The 20924-nt window shown below is 38.5% G+C and overlaps 2 protein-coding genes across 2 annotated transcripts in view; both read left to right on the top strand.

Moving 5' to 3' along the window:
* Positions 1-53: 53 nt before the first annotated feature.
* Positions 54-13605, top strand: LOC112488021 (ras/Rap GTPase-activating protein SynGAP). The gene is made up of 4 exons (XM_025062053.1): positions 54-236; positions 9447-9571; positions 12440-12545; positions 13574-13605. Exons 1-4 carry the CDS (start codon positions 197-199, stop codon positions 13603-13605), a joined length of 303 nt encoding a protein of 100 aa, XP_024917821.1. The 5' UTR covers positions 54-196.
* Positions 13606-16210: 2605 nt separating this feature from the next.
* The window catches only part of dab2ipb (DAB2 interacting protein b), a 791247-nt gene continuing 786533 nt past the window's right edge, over positions 16211-20924 (top strand). The window contains exon 1 of the mRNA XM_025062562.1: positions 16211-16475. Coding sequence (XP_024918330.1) covers positions 16439-16475 — 37 coding nt within the window. The 5' untranslated portion in view covers positions 16211-16438. The remainder of the gene's footprint in view (positions 16476-20924) is intronic.

Raw genomic sequence — 20924 nt, 5'->3', positions numbered from 1 at the left:
GGTTTTTAAAAGAAAGACTGTCTCTTTTTTTTTTTTTTTGCATAAACCCACCTTGCTCTGCTGCCTGCTCACTCCCCTCCCCTGAGCTGCTACGCAGACTCCGTCATCAAAACACATTGTGGGGCATGCTGGTTTCGCTCCACTCTCTCTGGATACTGGACGCTCACAGAAGCTCACCGTGGAGCCAGCCGTCAGGATGCACCGGCAGGAGAGCACAGCCTCCGATCCCCCGTCAGGTAAATGAATGTCACCTATCCTCGTCCCCTGCATCCTTTTCCACCTTGTTTCCTCCTCTGTCACACTGAAGTCACACAGTTGTTCCTCTTGTTTCCTTGGCTACTCTCTCTTCTTCTCTCTCTCCCTGTTTAGTCACTGTCCATCTGTCTGTCTCTCTGTTTGCATGTGTTTTGTGTTTTCTTTTTTCTTCTTCTCCATGCTCAGGTCTGTAAGTGATGCCACTGTGATGATTGTTATTGTAGAATAACAGGAGGTGTGTGTGTTGTCCATATGGCAGGACTGGAGAGAATACATTAAGATGGAGTAGCTGCTCGGGTGTCTTCATATCCAAACACACAGCTGGGAGTAGTACATATGTACTACTGCTTTTTACTGACCTATATAAAACAATCAGGCTGCTGCTGCTGCTGCTGCTGCTGCTTTCATTTTTTTGCTTTTCATTTCTCAGTAACCTGCACAACATTTCACAGCTAATTATTTGACCATAAATAAATGTGTCTTTTTAGATTGTCACTCTTTTAAAAATGACATTTCTGATGGTGTATGACTTACCTTTTCTCCTAAAAGATTTTTTTTTATTATAAAGTGAGAGATTAAAACAAGCAGATTAATTAGGCAGAAGAAGATTAGGATTATATATATGATGGATGAGGGAGGGGCTCTTGTTGATGAGAACTGTTCCACTGGGTATTGATGTAGAAGAAAAATCTCTGTACACTGATCCTCAGTTAGTTGTGTAAGGTAATTGAATGCTGCCAGAACAAATTGATGAATAGCACAGAGGCTAATGAGACACTGTTAGCATTAGCTCGCTTTCATTTATGCTGTCTGAATGACAGGTTTTCCACAGATAACTGTTACCTTAACGTCTTCAGAGGCTTGATTCGATTTGAGGTGTGAGTCCGTTTGAAGTCGATAAACCCTGATGAGCAGAAAATTGAAGGATTATTTCCAAACTTGATTCTGACACTAAAACACTGACTAGAAGAGAAGCTCCAACGGCATATCTTCAAACCAGACATTTGATTAGGAACAGAACTTTCACAAAATTTAAGTTATTGTTTTCTCCTTGCAGCAGAAGTTATTAAGTTATTGTTTTCTCCTTGCAGCAGTTCTACAGTGACAATAAGGCTCCTGTACAAAACCTCCTCTGTAACGAGAGGTACCTTCAACCACGCTAACACAACACTGTCTTTGGCACAAGTAAAGTGTAAGACGTTTGTTTGTTTTTCTTAACAAGCTTTATTATCATCTAAAACAGTATTTTTAAATTAGCTACCAGGTCCAGTACTGTAATACTACTACTAAAACTGCACTCATGTAATATGTAATACTTATGTTCTTTTTGTTGCTGCTAAGTACAGTATTCAAAATTTGCTGCTAATACTTTTTACATTGTGTAGAAGTTAGAGTAGTGCAATACCTGCACCTACCATCAGGAGGCTCCCATTTGGAGTCCTCTATTCTAAATTCATTCTTTATTTATGTTTTTATTCTGCTGTTGTTATCATCTCATTCACCTAGAAAGTACATGTATATGGGGGGGGAGGCTTAGTTTTACGACATCCTCATCATGAGGCACTTCGTGGTTACGTCACCGTGTCAAATAAATTAAGTTAATATGGAGCGGATACATCGGCATGCAGTGCTATACGCAGAAGACGACTTTGTTTACATTCGCAATGTACATTGAAAATGGAGTGACGTTCAACATAGAAACAGAACTAGACCCCTTGTATATACATTGTATATAGACCCCTTGTATGTACATATATGCAACAGAATTTTCATTTAGTTTTTTTAATAGCCGTCCTCAGAAGTTGTCCACCTTAGACTCTTGTCCTCTGATTGGACTTCCACTACTCACTTTGGCTTCATCCAAAAACAATTTTTTTTTTAGCTCATTTATCTCAGGTGCAATAATCTCAACCCACTTTTCTTAACTATTCTTCTCCACAATGATTCTATCAGTGTTATCATCTCCGTGTCACATAGCTACAGCCATGATGTGAAGAACAAACCCAAAACAGAACTCAAGTAGGATGCAGTTATGTTCATAGTCTTCAACTATGTGGTTTTCTTTCTCTTGTACCCAAAGCCTATTTTTGTTTTCAATCAGCATACACACAGTGAAACACAGGACACAGTGTTATTTCAGCTGCAGGAGTGTTGTTCATGATGTCTCAACATTTCAATCCTGGCTCTTGTTTTGAAACTGTGCCTGCCCTTCAAGGTGAAGTCATTATTAGCACATCCGTCTGTTCAGGTAGACTCTCGTCACTTCTGCTCCACTTGGGCGAATCTGCAGAAATAGCAGCACAACTGCACTCCTCTCAGTTAATTTTGGTGACGATACGATGTTTCCTTGATGAACGTCTCACACAGATGGCTGTTGTTAGTAGTCCAACACCAACGTGAACATGATCGCATCATTTCATTTATCCACGGTCGCCTCTTTATGTGCACAGCAGTGACAGGTGGCAGGCAGCTCTACATAATGTATGTACGTGAAGGTTCACTGCAACAAAAGGCACAGAAGAATAGAACTCCTCGCCACAGCAAACAGAACCGCTCGGCTTCCTTTAGCCTTCAGTGAGTCGAGCATTTCCACAGCAAACTCCAAATTCCTTTCTGATGACAATACGCTGCGTCTGAGTGAACTGGCACAGTGTCTCCAACACTAAGAAAGTGAAACTCTTAATCAAAGTGTCACACTGCACAAAAGAAGTGGAAAACTATTATTTTCCAAAATAAAGCCATTCTGTCTGTGTCAAAAATGTGAAACAAACAGGACGAACCCACACAGAAAACACGACCAAAGTTAATGTGGCAAAACAAAAGACAAGTTCTTCTTTACGGAAGGTTTCATAGAACAGAAGATATCCCTCACGAAATCATAAATATCTCAAAAAAGAAAAAGTAGTTAATTAAATAATAATTCATTTAATTAATTTGTGAGGATTAAACCGATTAAAATTACTGTTAACAAATGTATTTTATTGCATTCTTGCTTTTATACAGTCTGTACATGCCATGTAATTTATGCACATTGTGGGAAAACTTTTTTTTTTTCAAAGCACCTCAAGCTGAAAATACCATCTCAACACCCAGAATGCATTTGTGCAGGCTTTAGTTTTTGAAACAACTCCCTACTCCTTCTACCGCCCAAGATCCAGATGCACAGTAATGACTAAAGATCTCTGTAAAGCATATATATTTTCGCATATATTTCTTGACATGTTTCTATATAAATAATTTGATCATTTGGAAACAGGTGTAAAACACTGCTGTTATTTGTATTTTTGCTCCAGAAATATTTAAAATAAACACGTTTATTTTAATATGTAGGAATCTCAATATTGATTATCATGATTAATCATAATTGATTGATTGAAGAATTGTTAGTGATAGTGATAGTTCAACAGCCCTAAAAAAGAGGAATTTGACAAGTAAATGAAACAGTAGTTCAGTTCATTCCCTGCAGCCTCGAGTGGATATTCACTGCAACATCTCGGTAAACAAATTGCACCACAGATGAAGCACCTGATATCTTGTCATTTCCCATCTCGTTTGCACAAACACACACACTCTCCACCTCGGTCTGAGGCTCACTCTTATCAGAAGGAGAACACACATCAGTCAAGCAGCGCTGGGGCAACATGAGCTCCTGTCGCTGCTGCTCAGGTGCCAGCAGTGGAGCCTGAGAGCCCCGAGGCTCACGCACCACCTGGGACAGGTTTTCAAAGAAGAAGAAAATGAATGCATCATAATTGTGTACAGTACAGTGTTCACAACCAGCAGAGCATTGGGTTTTTTAGACCTTCAGGGATCAACTGTTTTCTTTTTCTTTAGACTTTATTAACCTAACAGCAGAGACAAACTGGGAGAGAACTTTGGACGACCGCTGAAAGTCAATATTTAAATAATTCAAAAAACCTTTAGGGAACACTCAGAGAGAGACCATCTTATTCCTTCTCCTTTCACCTTAGGATTCACCGCAATACATCCATCAATCTTGTTTCAATTCAAGGATAAACACAAAAACTTAACTAAAACTACAAAAAATACTAAAAAAAAACCCCTCTCATCTTTATTATTTTTTTATTGTGCCAACTTAAAAAAACATCTTATTCAGAGAATGAGTGTGTGTAGACTGAAACAAACACACACACACTTTAGCTCCTGTAAAACCCTAGAATCCAACCAGACGAGCTCTGAGGTTCACTAAAAAACAACAACCCTTTTTGCTGCTGACCTTAATTGACTTTTGTCTCACCTGAGATACAGTGAAGAAACTGTCACTTTGGTTGTTTGTTGTCGTGTAGCCTTCTCATATGAACAACAATCAGAGTAATTTAAAAAATGGATATATATTTAGAATCCATGAAACGCCATGATTGACATGTTTGAACCCAGAGTGCAGAGAATTCTGGGTTTGATTGGCGCCTGCAGGGGGCAGCCTGTTAACAGCATATCTGCTGCTAACACAAGAATTTCCCCAAATATGGTATATATTTATAACTACATGAATATAGTACAATTATTATTCATTATTATTATTATGTTTGGCTACAGCCCCCTGTGTCAGTAGTAGGATTAAGTTGTAGAAGATGAATGAATATTGTCCACTGGAGGTCACTAGTCTAATTTTTTTATAGGATTTTGGTTTGTAGATCGGTATGTAGTCGTTCACCTGGGATATTGTTGTTTCTCCCGAGCAGTCCGTCTCTCACTTCCACCAGGTAGATGCACATGGACCAGTCAGACTACCCCTCATAAGTCTGTAGGTCCAGAATTCCAGAATTGTTTGGTCCATCCTGGTGGACACCAGCCCCAGGCTCTGTTACATAACTGTTTTCTACAGTGAGGCTCTGAAAGTTACCAAGCATTTCATCAAAATCCTCCTTTCCTGATTGGCTCTCTCTCTCACACACACAGTAGACTGGGACACAGTGTTAGTACTTGGTCTTTTTTTTCACATGTAGTTTTCACAGTGCAGCTGTGCAGCTAACTGTTGACTCTCAAACATTGTCCAACGTCCACGCAGGGATTCAAAAGATGGAAGTCATTTGCTTTCTCCACACGAGATAAGTATGAGTGAGACTTAAATATACGTTTGCTGTGCTGTGACTGGTCACATCTGTCACTCTACTCTCTCTGAGTATACACTGCGGCTGGATTTATATATGGATCTCTTGTGCTCCTGCCACTGCTTCTGTCAGGTCTGTCCTTCACACTGTCCATCTGTTGGGGACAGAATTTTTTTTACGCCCCCTCCCAGCCACACCCCTGCAAATTAAAATACTATTGAGAACCCGATAACATGTATATTTTTATCTGCATTTTTAAAAAAAACTGAAACGTCACCTTGACATACGAGGTCTAATAACAGGCTCTGTACCCTGAGAGCCGCTCGCTCCTCATCGTGTAAACACAGGAGTTCATCCAGGGAGCAAAGACGAGGCATCTCATAAAGTCTGACCTCCAGAGAACGATCTAATCTCATCTTCTCTGACAATAAATCTGCTTGTCCTGATCTATCATAAACAAAGTGCATCTTTTATAGACTGTAAAATGAACGGCCTGCTGTGTGTACATTAAAAGCAGAGTGATGTTCATATGTATTTAGGCACCTGTTGTAGGTCAGAACGTGACACTGAAATCTCTAAAGTTGACTGTTGACAAAGACTTGTCGTGTGACTGAGTTTTATATTGAAATATCATACATAGAACACTAAACTTAGGTCATTTTTTTTTCATCTGACCGTGTGCATCGACTCTGGATTCATTTTTAATTTATGGCCCCAAGGCAAGAAAACTGTTTAAATGCTCTGTGTATTAAAGCAGTGGGTCAGAAACAGCAGCGAGAAAACTGATGAATTCTGGACACAAAAAGGGAGACATTTCCAGAATGTTTTGACAACTATGATACGGTAACACCCGACCAGCTTCTCACCTCACGTCTCACTTTGTGATTAGTGACATTTCCATGAAATGCTCAGAGAGTATTTCTCGTTCGCCGTCTCTGCTGGTGAGCTTAACTCCTGTGCAGTTTCTTTAGAAGTGTGAGAAAATGATGAAGCCTCTCATCTGAAGGGGCAAATCAAGGTGCTCCACATTAGTCTAGGTTGCATTACAGCTCCCTGCTGTAGCCAGCTGCTTGTCAACAAGCATGATTTAAAACAGGCATATTAAATCGACGCCTCTCTTCTTCAGATCTTGTTTGGTTGCTTTTGACCCATACAAAAAAAAATAAAAAAAATCTATATACAGCCAATAACAACTTAAAATGCAAATGCTAATAATGATAACAATTAAAAGAAAAACTTTCTCTAATGTTGCCATAATGTAAAGTTATATGACTGTACTGTGCTGATACACACCACATAACAAGCAGGTCTTGGGCCAAGTGGTTAAAGGATTGATCTGGTAACCAGAGCGTTGCGGTTCAAAAATATCCCTAGGCTCAGTACCAGAAGTGTAACCCACCGCTGGGATACTTCACAGATGGGTTATCTGCAGAGAGTAATTTCCCTTGAGAGAATTACAGAGTACTGAAAAACAAAACAAACACACACAAATAAATAAATAAAAACCTAAAAAATATTTCCCCTGATTTTTGGGCATTGGCATTTCCTTCACTGACATCTAAACTGCTATGGTTTTGGCCATGATGCAAAACAAGTGATAACTCAAAGACTGAACCAGAGGTTCTCAAAGAGGGGGTGGGCCCACCTCAGGGGCACAGAGCTGTTACTCAGGGACGCAGTTGGGAAATTGCACTGATTTGTATTTTGATTTCCTGTTCAATTATAATAACAGAATTGCAGGAATAGGGGGTCAATAACAATCATTTCTACGAAAACATTTTTTTTGGGAACCACTGGCTTAAATCAACATTTTTGGCAGATTTTTTATGTTTTATTGGATGGAGCTCCAATCACTTAAAAGCCTCCAGGTATGTTTGACTGTTTGACTGTTTGTGCTGTTTGTAAGACCCTCATATTTGATTTTTATCATCACCACCAGTTGTAGACCTGTCATTCTCTGTGTTGTTGCTGAAGCAGGGAAACATGAGTTCTGGACAAAAGCTTTTCTGCACTTTAGGTACTGGGAGGAGTACAGTATATACGTCGTAGCCTGTAAGCGTTTTCTCTGTTGATATATTGCCAAGCCAAGGCATTGATGCTGTTGAAAAGAAATGCTAATACAGCGCAGGTATTGATCTCACTCAGGCACTAACGTCTGGGACACTGGAGACGACAACAGCTCAGTAAAATGCACATACAAAGAGGTCGTGCTTGTCATCCCAGGTAGATAAAGCACCAGCTGCAGTGATGGGAACGGCCTTATCTTTGACAGGCAGCGTACAGAACACTCCCTCCATGACAAAACACTTTCATGGGCACACATACATCAGTGCATGTGCTCACTCAGAGAACAAGTACCAAAGCTATTGTTTTTTTTTCTCCACGTCGACCATTTGAGCTTAAGTACGTGCCTGGTTACATAACTGTCATGCAGTTTAAAAGAACACAAACACAAAAACAGGGCTCTCGCCTTCTAATTAGAGCTAACAAAAGACAACAAAAGACAAAACATTTCAAAGTAGGTTAATTTTGTTCCCTTCAAATGTCATGCAACAACAAAAGACAAAACATTTCAAAGTACAGCATGATGAGCCTTGCATAATATTCAGGATTTAATCATGCAATCAGCCGGACATCTTGTGTTTTAATAACTACTTAAAATATCTTTGTTTTCTGTGTAAAAAAAAAAATTAAAATAAATAAACCAACCATTTTCTGTGTAAAAAAAATTAAAATAAATAAACCAACCTTAAGAAAAGATAACATTTTGCTCATTACACATTATCTGGCAGCCATTTTTTTAAAGAAATGTATTGATGTTTATAAAGATTTCATGCTTTAGAACCTCCATAAAAATCAATGAAGACTATATTTTGCTGCTGTGGTTAGTGTTTTACTGAAGACAGCAGCCCCTGCAAAATAATTGATGGGCTGTGGAATATTGTATGCAGCAGCTACAGGCCTAAACAATAACTTTACACGAGTATGAAAGACAGAAATCTTCTAATCCATTGGGTATCATATCAGTCCTTAAAGCTGTCTGTGTGTGTACCTGTCAAACAAATGGTTATGTTACAACCTGTTGTCTATTGTTGAGGATGCTAAACAGCTTTAAAATAAGAGATAAATACAATTAAAGTCATTTTATCTACTTTTAAGATCTTGAACCTGCTCTGTGACTCACATGACCTCCAGTTGTACATACCACAAAAGATAATTGAAATATACATGAAAAAAGAAATCACAACGCATTGCATGAATAGTTTACATGTGTGGCTGCTTTGTAGTTTTGCTTTGAAACTCTCAAAATATTGTAGTCTGTCTGAAAATGACATGATTTTGTATTCTGTTTCTCAAATGTAGATCATTGAGTGTCTGTTCCCCATGATTTCCCAAAGAGTTCTGTCTGTCTGCCTGTCTGTATGCCTGTCTGTCTGCCTGTCTGTCTGTCTGCCTGTCTGTCTGTTCATCCATTTACTGAACTATTGAAATAATAGACAGATTATGTTGCAGTAGGTCAAAATAATATTAATGTGTTTTCTATTTAAACACAATCATTTAATTGTGGACAAAAATTATAGTACCTCAAAAACAACTTGATGTGTAAATACTAAAAAGTAAATTGCAGATCATTCCCACAAGGTAAAGATAGAGGATATTATTTTTAGAGAATATTTTTTTCATGAAATTACTTTGTGTTTAAATCTCTGGATTGGGCTCTGTCTAGATTACTGAAGTCAGTGTCTCTCTGTGGGACAGATTTAATTTCCTGTGTGAAATAGCCTTGCATATTGTTTTTTAAAGATTAACGTCACCTCATCTCTGGAGGAGTGGGCAGAAATATTTTAATTACATTTCTTTGATTCACATTTGTTTTCTCTCACATTGCCGCTGTGAAATTACAGAAATAGAATGTTCCATTATACCAGGCGGATTCTAACTACCACAACATTCCTTGCATTTGCAAAACAACTTCAAGGTCTATGATGTTTACATTTAAGAAGAGCTTTAAACATGTCTTAAATGATGAGTCGACTACAATCTTAACCGTCATCCCATACACAGTCTTTTCTCATTTGAGTGACACCTGTTTCTCTGTTTGTGTTCCTTCCTCCTCAGATGTAAGATGTACTACAAGACATATGATATCACGTGGTCACTCCTATGATGAGCGCACTGCATGGAACCCAAAGCATTGTTTGGTGGCGGACTGTCAGATGCTGTATCTAAAAGAGGAGGAGGTGGTAAGAGAGTTTTCACATTCACGCTGTGTCACCATTCTTTATGTTTTCTTGTCTTTTTTTTTATCTACATCAGTTCACCTGTTTACCTCCCTGCAGATATTTTTTAACTATGTTAAAGAACAAGTAAATAATGACCAGGTAGTGTTGGGTTACTTTAACCCTTTCATTGAAGAAAACTGTCTTGTGTTGTATTTATTATACCCACTGGACAATCTATTTATATTGTAATATTTTTGGAGAAATCTAAGGTACTAAATGAAACCCACCTACAGACAGGGACATCATGTTGTCTTGGTAACTTTAATAATCCTACTTGGTAGCCTGACTTACAGTACCAAATAATCACAATGTAGTATTGATACTAAGATATAGATTAAAGAACTAAGACTGTGGATTTATTTAAGTTTTTTTTTATGATATTTACTGTCCCAATAATAATCTCAAGTAGGCAACTGGACTCAAGCAACTTGAAGACGTTTCTCCTCTCATCTCAACTAAAACTGAAGATGCCTCTTGGATGAGAGGCGAAACGTCTTCAAGTGGCTGGAAGTGAGTCCAGTTGCCCACTTTAAATTGTTTTTGAGATTATTATGATGACCTGGATGACTGAGAATATCCACAAGTACGATATTTACTGTCTTAACTTCCCAGATGTTGGGACTCCCACCTCTTTATTCATCCTGTGGTTTTACGGTTTTCTTCTTTCTTTTTAATTAATCAGTTCCTTTATTAGACTTTAATCCACCTTGTGTTGTTCTACTGCAGCTTGGATTAGATCCTGCATTTGTCTAAAGATTTATCTGAAGCCTCATGCAGGTGGTAAAATCAGATCTTGGCTTCTATATCGCCAAAACATTGGAACCAACTGGCCTCGTGGAGTCTGTTGGTTCTAAAATACTGACTTAAGTGCTAATGCGAAAGAATGTGCATCTATGTTAACACGAGCAAAGAAATAGGACCCTCGCCTTGCTTTCTCCATATTTCTGCTTATTTCAGCTTGAAGCCTTATTTTTTTCATCGTCTTAAAAAAATGTGCTTTATTCATTAAAATTTAACAGCAAATGCTATTACCCTGTGGGTAACATGCTGACTTTTATTTACATCTCAAGGTTACAGCATAAGCACTGGAGCAGTAAGGTGTCCATAAATAATTTGTACAAAATCAATTATAGCTAAAATAATGAAATATTCAATATTACACAGAATGGATGTTTATTTATTATCTGGACTAGTTTTAGTCTTTTCTTCAACTACTAGTAGTTAAGCCCCCATTGGTCTGTGCATGTGACTAAAGCAGGATTTCTTTCTTAATTGTGTCCCAGTTTTTGCAGTGTGCTGTACAACAGCCTTTCAGCTAAAAGCAACTCAGAAGTCTTCTGATTATCGAGGACAAGCTCTCCTTCATTTGTGAATTACCATTTCCTATTGTTTTGTTTTTTAACTTTTCCAAGTTCATCAAGAAACTAAGAAATATTTTGCATTAAATAACGTTAATTTTAAAGGAGATGACGTTTAATGTTTTGTTCAATTATAAGGGTATTTGTTTTTTCAACATTAAGTATGTATCTCTCCCTCCCTGGCCTATAGGTGGCGTTAAAGATGCACTCAAAGCGCTGTTTTATTAATCAATCAGCATGTACTATATAAATCTAAGGCTAAATAAAATCCAATGTTTTATACCCAGTAATAAAGACATTTAGATCAACTGTCTGCATGAAATAAAAAAAAAATCACATTATAACAGACCAGTGTGAGCCAGCAGAGGGTTTAATGAGCCAGCACAGATGGTACACACGGCCACAAAGCTCTGCCAAGGGCAGGATTCTTCCTCTTGTTCTTTCGGCTGCTCCCTTCAGGGGTCACCACACCAGATCATCTGCCTCCATCTCACCCTGACGTCTCTGACTTCCTGATCTCCTACTTAACCACATTCATCGATCTTCTCCAAATAGAATGATGTTTCTTACGACTTGTGTTTGTGAAAATCATTTAGATATTAGACAGTCATTAATGAAACAGAATCGATACATTCTAAATGAAATACCTCTGTAGTTTACACAAACACAAAGGAGGCCAAAACAGAAATATACTGATGCTGAGAAATAAATGATGAAAGTGAGAATGACAGCGTACATTGTCTCAAGGGCTTGAAGTGAAGATAATAACAGTGAGAGTGGTGTGAATCCATGAGGGTTTGGACAATTTTCATTTTAATATTCGACTTGTCCCGAAGTAAAATATCAACGCACATAGACACAAATAGAGGGGCTGCTTGACACACACACACACACACACACACACACACTGCTACATACATTTCCTTTTTTCATACAAATATTTTGCATACAATCCATATAATGTATTATAAACTAATTTCTGCTCAAAACAGCTAGTGAAAATGTGGTTTCCCAAGGCAACTAAAGCAGCGACTGGAGAGCAGATAAACAGACAGACTTGGAAACAGTGGGATGGAGAAAGTGACAAGAAAAGGGTGCTGCGTTGAGTGGAGAGGTGTGAAAGTGTTCGATAAGCCTTTATCACTGTGTTTGTAGAACATCAGGCCTTTTCTCTCTGCAGTCGAACTCCTACACCTTTGTCTGGTTAATCTGTTGGAGCCGTACACTTGGTATGGAAGGTATACAGAGATACGTGTTGACACAGACAGATGTGCTGCAGAGCCCTACGGTGTTTGACCCAGTGACTCTCAGTTTATCCAAAACACTACCACAATTGAACTATTGACCAAACACGTCTTTATTTAGTTTAACATTCCATAAAGAATATAAATAAAACACCTCTTGTCCTATCGTATGTTATTTTTTTATTTTGTGTCTAAATTCATCTTCACAACTCATTTTGTTTTTGCAGACGAGGCGCCCGACATCATGCAAGGCCCATCTTCTGCGGCGGACAATCAGTGTTCCTGTGGAAACTCAGTTTCCAGAATTTCACAGCCAGCTTTCTACAGGGAGCGGTAAGTAACCTGAGAAAAAATGTTTAAAAAAAAGTTTATTTGTCATTTATCTGTGGTGACGAAAAGGCAGTTGTTCATCTTTTCTGCACACTATAACATCATATAAATATTTTTCTTTAAATCTAAAAAGCCATTATTTGTTTCACCCAGACATTGAGGTGTATTTAACATGTAAACCTTAAATGTTTGTTTATTGTGAAGGGACAAATGTGAACACTCTTTTCTCCTGCAAATGCGTTCGACCTAACTAACACAAATTATTTCAAATTCTCCTCCCAGTCGCACACTAAACAGTACACAACCTTCAACTGCCAGAATGAGTCAGTGAAAATGTGCAGATGATTTACTCTTCTACCTCATAACCACTAGATGGTGAGCTTGCTGCTTCAGAGTGCTACAGTGTTTAAACCTTGTAGAATAAGACAGATGTTTTTATTTTACCTCCAGGTTTCTGTTCCCCAGTGTCTCCCCTGTTGCTGATTTAGAAAACATTTATGTACTTGATTTAAGTCTACAGATGAGCTGTAGCAACGAAACACCCTTCTGTGTTTGTGAGAAACCTCTGAATAGGTAACAATGAAACACTAGGTGGCACTGATGTTTGACATTTAGGCCTTTGTAACTCACAGCTACTGTTGCTGGGTTGTGAGCTGATCTTACTGGGTTGCTAAGTCCTTTCTCTCTTGGCGACATATTTAGTCCATGACACAGTACACCAGGACAGGCTTCCTGTTTGATTTCACTAAGATCTGAGAAATTATGCTTTTTGTTTCCTTTTACTGTTTGGAAAAAGTATTAGTTTAGATTTATGTACATGTATTTAAATAATTCTCCTTCCTCTCAGGTAAATAGCGATGACACAAGGAGAGAAAGATCTCATTTGAATTTTTGAAACTCCAGTTTACATAACCCATAGCCTAATGCTTAAAATGCATTCCATTTTCACAGTACCTCCCCACGGAGGTCACATTCTAGTCTGATGATGGCTCGATAATGATATAAGCAGAGATGTCCTTGTGTCTCCTCAGTTATCCAGGAGAGCATTCTCTGCATCACTTAGTTTTTAACCCTAACCCTGGAACTCATACAGAATAAAAGTGGAAATGTATGTGATATCATTTTTTTAACATGGAATATGAAACTTATGAAACAATACATTTCACTGATTCAACAATTCAATTTATGTTTAAGCTGAGTTATTAATATCAGATATTAGAAATACCAGTGAATGTCTAATCTAAGGTGAGGTCAGTTTGTTGTGAAGCGATAGCATTTAATCACATATCAATTCTGTCAATGTCGCATTTTTTATATGGATAAAAACATGAAACACTTAATCATGATAATAACTAATCTAATGACGTTTTATGTTCTGCTCCTCATGAGAATACTACAAACATGAACACACTCACATGATCCATGGTTTGTGAAATTGTTCACTGCTCCTGTCCCTAAATAGGCAGTGCCATGAATAAATACAGCAGTGTGATGAATACCCAGATGATCCGGCAAATCAGAGATGGCTCTCTTCTCGTCTCATTTTCCAACTGAATCTGAGCCGCTGCTGCTGTTCTTGAATCTGAATCTGAATCTGAGCCGCTGCTGCTGTTCTTTTGAACTCAGTGGTTTTGGCACAAACATGTCAGAAACAGAGTGCTGTTAGGCTCCCATCGGATATCTTCAGAGATCACAAATGTTTTTCTTAATATCAGTGGCGTTAGCTATCAAATTTCCAGTTTTCTTAATCATTTTTATTTGCTAAATGCTATACTATCTGCTCTCGAACCATTGTTGTTAAATGAGGCCTAGAAATGTTCAAATCTTGTTTAACAACCAAGAGCAGTTTCTCTTGAGACCGAAGTTTTATACATAAAGAGTATCCTTATAAAAAACTTAGACTCTCCCTATGGTGAGATGTCTACAGCTGCAGGGAAGCTAACATTCATTTACTATGCAAAAATAAAACAAACCTGAAAAAACTTAGAAACAAACTTTAAGGTTGTTTGTTGATGCTCTCAAGACAGAAGAACAGTATGTAGAAGTACGCTGTTCCCAAGCATCAACAACAAACTGACATAAACAAACAAAGAGAAACTCTCCCTCTTCTGCCGGGCCATAACTAAGTCAGACTGAAGAATAAAGGGAGTAGCATTAAACTCAAAGAACACAATCCCTGAAATGAACATAAGGTGGTGATCTAATCTAACAGGGATGCCTGAGTGCAGCTAAAACTTAAAAGACTGTATGTTTGCAAGCAACAAAGAAACATTTTTTAGAAGATTCAAAAATAATACCAGCAGCAGCAGCAGTTTGGGTTCACGTTTCCAATAGTCACGAGCACTTTATAAATCCGAGCGTTTAACTCACACGTCTCTAGAAGAATGGAACTAATGGTAAAGGGACAGTTACATCATTTAAATAGCCTCTCTGTGTTATTTGTTTTCCCGCTGGAGTTCAGTGTCTCATTGTCTTCATGGCTACTTAACTCAACTAGGCCGACGACGTCAGCAGTTTGGAGAGAAGGAGAATGACAGGAGCAGGCCTACTGTAACATTTGTTCTATTGTAATGTATGCAAGTTATGAAAATACCAAGACGCTCCATCGACCTGGATACTGTATGTTACAGCTCGCAGAGTCTGTTACTTTTGTCAATTTCAGCGTAGAGCACAGCTAAGGTGTTTACGCAACTGTCAGGTCACTTTTTTAAATGTAGATTCATGGATGGATATTATTATTATTTGACACAGTTGTGTGTGTTTTGTTTAATTGGTAAATGGAAATAGAGTGCAATAGAGTGAGAGTGACATGTTCACAGGAAAGCAGCAGACAGTGTTTAACTATATATGTTTGGATTGAAATTCGTCAATGCTCTGCTCACCTTCTGGACAGATGACTTTGCAGAACGTTTAACTTTCTAAATGTCTAAGGAAAAGGCAGTTTTCATCAGTTTTCATACAGAAATATTTGTTTCCTTTTGGAGTGGATTAAAACAGCCTTATGTTAATGAGAAGAGGATAAAACTTGCTGTAAGCATTTTTGTGCTTGGTGTCCCACAATGCTGTGCAACCTACTGTGTATAATACTGCCTCCCAGTTCACTGCACATTTGATGAAATGCAGCATAAAGCAGTATGTGTATTGGTATGAATGAAAATACTCCAAATTACTGGTATCTTGGAGTGAATTGTGTCAGGGCAACACAAGTGTTATTATTACCATGGGTTTGTTATTCAAGTGTCGCTGCACAGACCAGGAAAGGCTTCTTATTTGAAACAACTTTTTGTAACTAAAAGCTGCAGCACAGAACTTTGAATATGCAGCAAACACAGCTAACATTTGGATTTACAGTAGTCTGGAAGTTTTTTTTTTTTCATTCTTCTGGTATGATAATAGTTTCCAAACTTATGTTTCTAAGTTCTTGTTGTGAAGAGAAAAAAATATGCTGAGCGTGAAATTGATCAAAGTGGAAACATTCGGCGCTGCCACAGCCCTCTCCACCCATCTCTCTCCCTCCCCACCACCAACACAACACGGTGGAAACTGCCTCTCTCTCTCTCTCTCTCTCTCTCTCTCTCTCTCCTCCCTCCCATTCTGTGTTCCCTTTTACTCTCTTTTCACTTTCTCTCTCCCACCACTCTCTAGAAAAGGGTTCAGTCAGACAGATGTAATAGTACGTACAGCCGAAGCCTGAGCTGAGCTGAGCTGAGCTGGCAGGCTGAAGAGGCCACACCAAAGCCAGCAGCTCTGTGTGGAGAGAACAGGAAACGGGAGACATCAGTGGCAGGACAGAGGAACTGTAGCTGCACTTACCCGTTCAAGTTCAGATTGAGAGCCGGCTTTACTTCAGGATATGGGTGTGCTGATGTGGGTGCTCATCACCCTGTGAATGTACCATGGACCCTGACGCCAGCAAGACAGAAAAACAGCATGGTGAGTGAGCTCCACACACAGAATCAGAACATTTGAGAGTCCTTCTGGTCTCAGAGAGTGGACAAGGGTGTTTTTCTGTGAGGTTCATTTTGTGACACGTCTCTCCTTCTGTTGACTGAGTTTTCTGTGGTCAAATGAAGAGGACATGCGTCTCTTCTGTTGGACAGTAGGCTAGGTTGTTTAACAAGTCCAGACCAAGTCAGTTTGACTGTGGTTCAGTTCACAGTGGTCCTTTCATCATCCTTATTCAAGTGAGATATTTAAAAATTATGACTGTGAGCGCAACTTGAAAGTGAAGGTCAGTTTGTCGGAGATGACTAATTGCTGTAGGTCTGTGTTTGTACATAGACATACACAGGGTTTTAATGGAAAAACAAGAGAGAAAAATGGGGGTGTCCAGAGGAGAAAGAGTTATGTAGACAAATAAATCCAGGGGGATCTAGATTCCACTGCGGGCCAGTGAGAGTGCTCTCTTCCTCTTCCCACTCATTTTCTGCCTCTTTTTCCCCTACTCTGTTCCAAATGTTCAAACATAATCTAGTTAGGTAGAAAAGGGCGTATTTATTAACTTTGTTGTGTCTTCACGGCTGATGGAAAAGGACTCTGCTGTGCAGCTGATGAAGAAATGCTGTTAGTAAAATGAGTCATAGAAAAAGAAAGAACATAGAAAGTATTTCAGAAGACTGTAGTTCCTCTCTCCGCCAGTGTCTGAGCCTCACTGCTTTATACGCTGGGCTCTGTGCCAGGACAGAGAGGCAGAGACAAAGAGGGAAAAGATTCATTCAGAATTTGTGTCTTGTGATTCAAAGCTTCTGATTTCAATTCAGCTGAATAGGTGAGAATGTTGAGCTTCCACAGTAGGTTTTTCATCTCCCTCCACTAAAGATGTCAGCAGACTTTTTCTAATTTCTGTTTAGAAAAAAAAAAAAACTGGGAGCTGAAAGGTCGACAAGTGATGTCATCTGTTTCTCACCCGAGACTCATTCATCTCCACAGGAAGGAAAGAGTACGTAAAGAGTACTAAATATACTGACGTACTCTACCTGTGTTTTGTGGATTGAGGAATTTACAGCTTTTTTACTGCAAATGGGTTTTTTTTTTTACATCTTACCACTTAACAAAAGTAAGGAACTATTTTAACAGCGCCATCACTAGATTTCCTATTGTATTTACACGAGTGACTGCAACGACAGACTGCATCGTATACTGCAAATGCCTTCTTTAAATATTTTGACTTGACACACAAAATGACTGCCTGTTTTTACCAGACAAACCTACTTCATTAAGCTAATAGGAGGCTTTAACTGCCACTAATGGGACCAGCCAGCTCAAGAGAAAACAAAACTTTTGTTGTTTTAGTGATTAAAAAACTAGTTAAAATCATCAAAAATATTGAATTTGAATAGTGTACTACATGTACTACATGTACTACATGTACCAACAGTTTCACATTTCGGTCACTTACGATCTGTCTGTGTTACTTTACAAGCCACGTTGCCCATTTCAGGCCTGAAAATGAGCATAACCACCGGTTTATGAGGGGACAGAATGGTGAAGAATGTGGAGTGAGTACAATAAAAGTAGAAGAAAACAGAGAGGCTGGAAAATGTTCTTGTTCTTCAACAACTTTTACATGTGAGTAAATCTCTCAGTGTGTCTTGTCCTCCTTGAGATGAGATAACTACCTACTTGCTCACTAAAAAAGTCAAACCCCGTCAGACCCTCGACTCTGTAGAGACGAGCTGGTATTTCTCCTCTTTCTCCACCAAGAATTTTTGTTGGACCAGAACAAGGCTAAAAGAAACTTGTTTTTCATTTTGAAATAGATCAGGGTCTCAGACTAAAATTCCCATTTTCTGTCCAGATGAAACTGTGGTCTTTGAGGGTGAGAGTGCTGCAGGGGTCGTGTCTAAAAGAAGGTTCAGCCTTTAATAAAAGCCTTATTCTTTCTCATGTTGTCATGTGCTGTCGTCAGACTCTGCAGCTAGGAGGTAAAGGCTGTGCTAACATTAACACTGGGCTGTTATCTCACACATTTAATCACATTAGGACCAGGGTTTTCCTAATTTGACACCATTTATTTTTTGTACTAAATGTTTGTACTTTAATTTTAACCAGATTATTGTGAAACCTCAATGTCTGGCCCCTGTGGTGCATTCAAAATGAAAGTCTCTGTGTTTGTTTTTTGCATATTTGTCTGTATTTGCATCAGTTCACCAGCACATTTTATATGTTTGGAGGCTGTTTGTAATCCATTTAGGCATTCCCCACTTTTCAGAATGATTGTTTTTTTTTAGAACTTAAGGGGTTTGCGTCTAAGTGTAGTCTCAGACGTTACATAATGTAGTGTAGTCTCTAAGTGTAGTCTCAGACGTTACATAAGAACAATATCTGGGTATTTATTCAACTTTGTCTGAGATCCTTCCAGGTACAACTCAATCTATCAATCTGGCTTTTATGCTGCGGTCTACATTATATCTTTCAGCTACTCAATAATTGCGTGGGTTGTCCGAGCAAAACAGAGAGCTAATGGAAACCAAAATGCTGACAGTGTCAAAGGTGATGTTTTAGGCTGCCTGACTCTTTCTCCCTGTCTCTTACTGTCTTTTACTGTCTGTCTCTCTCTCTCTCTCTCGCTTTCATTTATTGTCCTCTATAATCCAATTAAATCCTGTTAAAAAATTAAAAAATATTATTACAAATATAGTTTTTTACAAGATTGGGCCTTTTGTTGGATAGGTGGATAGAATCGTTTTACTTTTTACTTTTTACTTTTTTTTACTTCCAGACAAGAAAACAGCACAGAGTTGTATCACAGTTTTAACTGGTAATGGAAATTCTCTTCCAAACTTGTATTTTGGGGGAAACTGTGAATGTTTCCGAAGACAGTGGGGAAAAATACATACACCACACACATTTGCTGCTGTTATCCACACGAGAGGAATGTTGTGGCTTTTTTGCATAGTGGATTTTAGTCTTTGGTACATTTGAGATAATAAGATGCTGGGAAACAGAAAGAGAAAATGTGTTAAACTACAGAGGGACACAGGACAAGTCAAGATATGTAAACTGGGCTGTGTTTTTCTGGTCTCTATTCACTTCAAGGCTGTGGCTAATGGAGGTCAAGGACACATTTCATTGCAGGATTTTCATACAGGTGTCTCTGCACACGTCTAAATATAGGTTCTGTTGTGTTGTCAAGAGAAAAGTTCAGAAGTTCACGATATGAGCTCAGCATTTTTATTTTGTGTTATTTTCTTCATTGATCTAAACAACTCATAGCATATTAAGTGCGGTATAATCACATGGATTAGATGTAATACAAGTTCATGATGTGCAGAGAAGAAATAAATCAGTCTTCCTGTTGAGATGATGTTCAACTGACTGATGTAAACGCAAGCGACGTCTTTATATTGACCAGATCAACCAACTGATCTTCTCTGTGATCTCTCTGTGTGCCTCAGTGTAATCTAAACACAACTGTTACACAGACACACACCGTAGTACAAAAGTGGTTAAATTAAATTAAAATACAGTAAAAACTAACATCTATGTTTTGGTTGTGCGCTTTACTTTTTCATATGAATATTTTTCAAAACAAAACTTTACACAGAAGCAATATTACTGTTGAGTGACATCACCAACAGTCGGCTTGAGTTCCTCAGCATCTTCACCATGACTGGTTTCTTGCTCTAAATGTGCAAAGTCATGTATGGCCTTCTGACAGGTCACTCAAACAGATAAATAAAGTTGTAAGTCCATTACCATCCTGTATAAGAAGATAAATGCACCTGCACCTATATTTTCAATCTCCGCCATCTCTTTATGAATTACTGGTTTTAGAAAGAAAGAGTTTTATTAAAGAGTTAATAAATGTTACTTTCTGGTAGGATATGTTCATTTCTACATAAATATACTACCAGAAACCATAGCAGAAAAAAAAAATGCACAGATCCGTCCTCCATATGAGGGGATGACAGATGAAAAGTTCATCAAACCAACCACTCTGTTAATGGTAGATATAAATAACACTGGAGAGAGCAGAGCTAAGCAGAAAACCTCGGAGAGCTGACTTGTGTCCAGGAGCAACAGTGGCACAAGTCCATTTGGCACCGTTTGTCAGAAAGCCACCCTGATGAGAGACTGTCAGTCAGTCAGAGCTGGGCACAGAGGGTGGGGGGGTCTTTGTGTGTGCCATAGTCGGTGTAGAGTATCAGAACTTATTTTTCAATATATTTATCATGAAGTTTTTAAACAGCATTTTACTGTAATATTCATTCTATACATTAGTTTTGTGTCACACTTACAGAACAAGGGCTTAAAAACAAAGCATTCACACCTGAGCTTTTTACACTCTTGCATACTGGGAATGTGATTGTCTCTTTGTCTTCTGTAAATGTGCTGAGGTGGTAAGAACCGAGTGTGTAAACAAGAAGTGGTGAAGTCACA

The sequence above is a fragment of the Cynoglossus semilaevis genome, chromosome 14, assembly GCF_000523025.1.
Source record: "Cynoglossus semilaevis isolate Cse_v1.0 chromosome 14, Cse_v1.0, whole genome shotgun sequence".
In the NCBI taxonomy this organism is placed as follows: Eukaryota; Metazoa; Chordata; class Actinopteri; order Pleuronectiformes; family Cynoglossidae; genus Cynoglossus; species Cynoglossus semilaevis.
This window is presented reverse-complemented; position numbering and strand designations above follow the sequence as displayed.

Bases quoted from the DNA above. Each gene is read 5' to 3' on its own strand.
- LOC112488021 (XM_025062053.1), top strand. From the start codon at position 197: ATGCACCGGCAGGAGAGCACAGCCTCCGATCCCCCGTCAG. The intron at 237-9,446 runs GTAAATGAATGT...CTTCCTCCTCAG, and splicing joins AGCCTCCGATCCCCCGTCAG to ATGTAAGATGTACTACAAGA. The intron at 9,572-12,439 runs GTAAGAGAGTTT...TTGTTTTTGCAG, and splicing joins ATCTAAAAGAGGAGGAGGTG to ACGAGGCGCCCGACATCATG.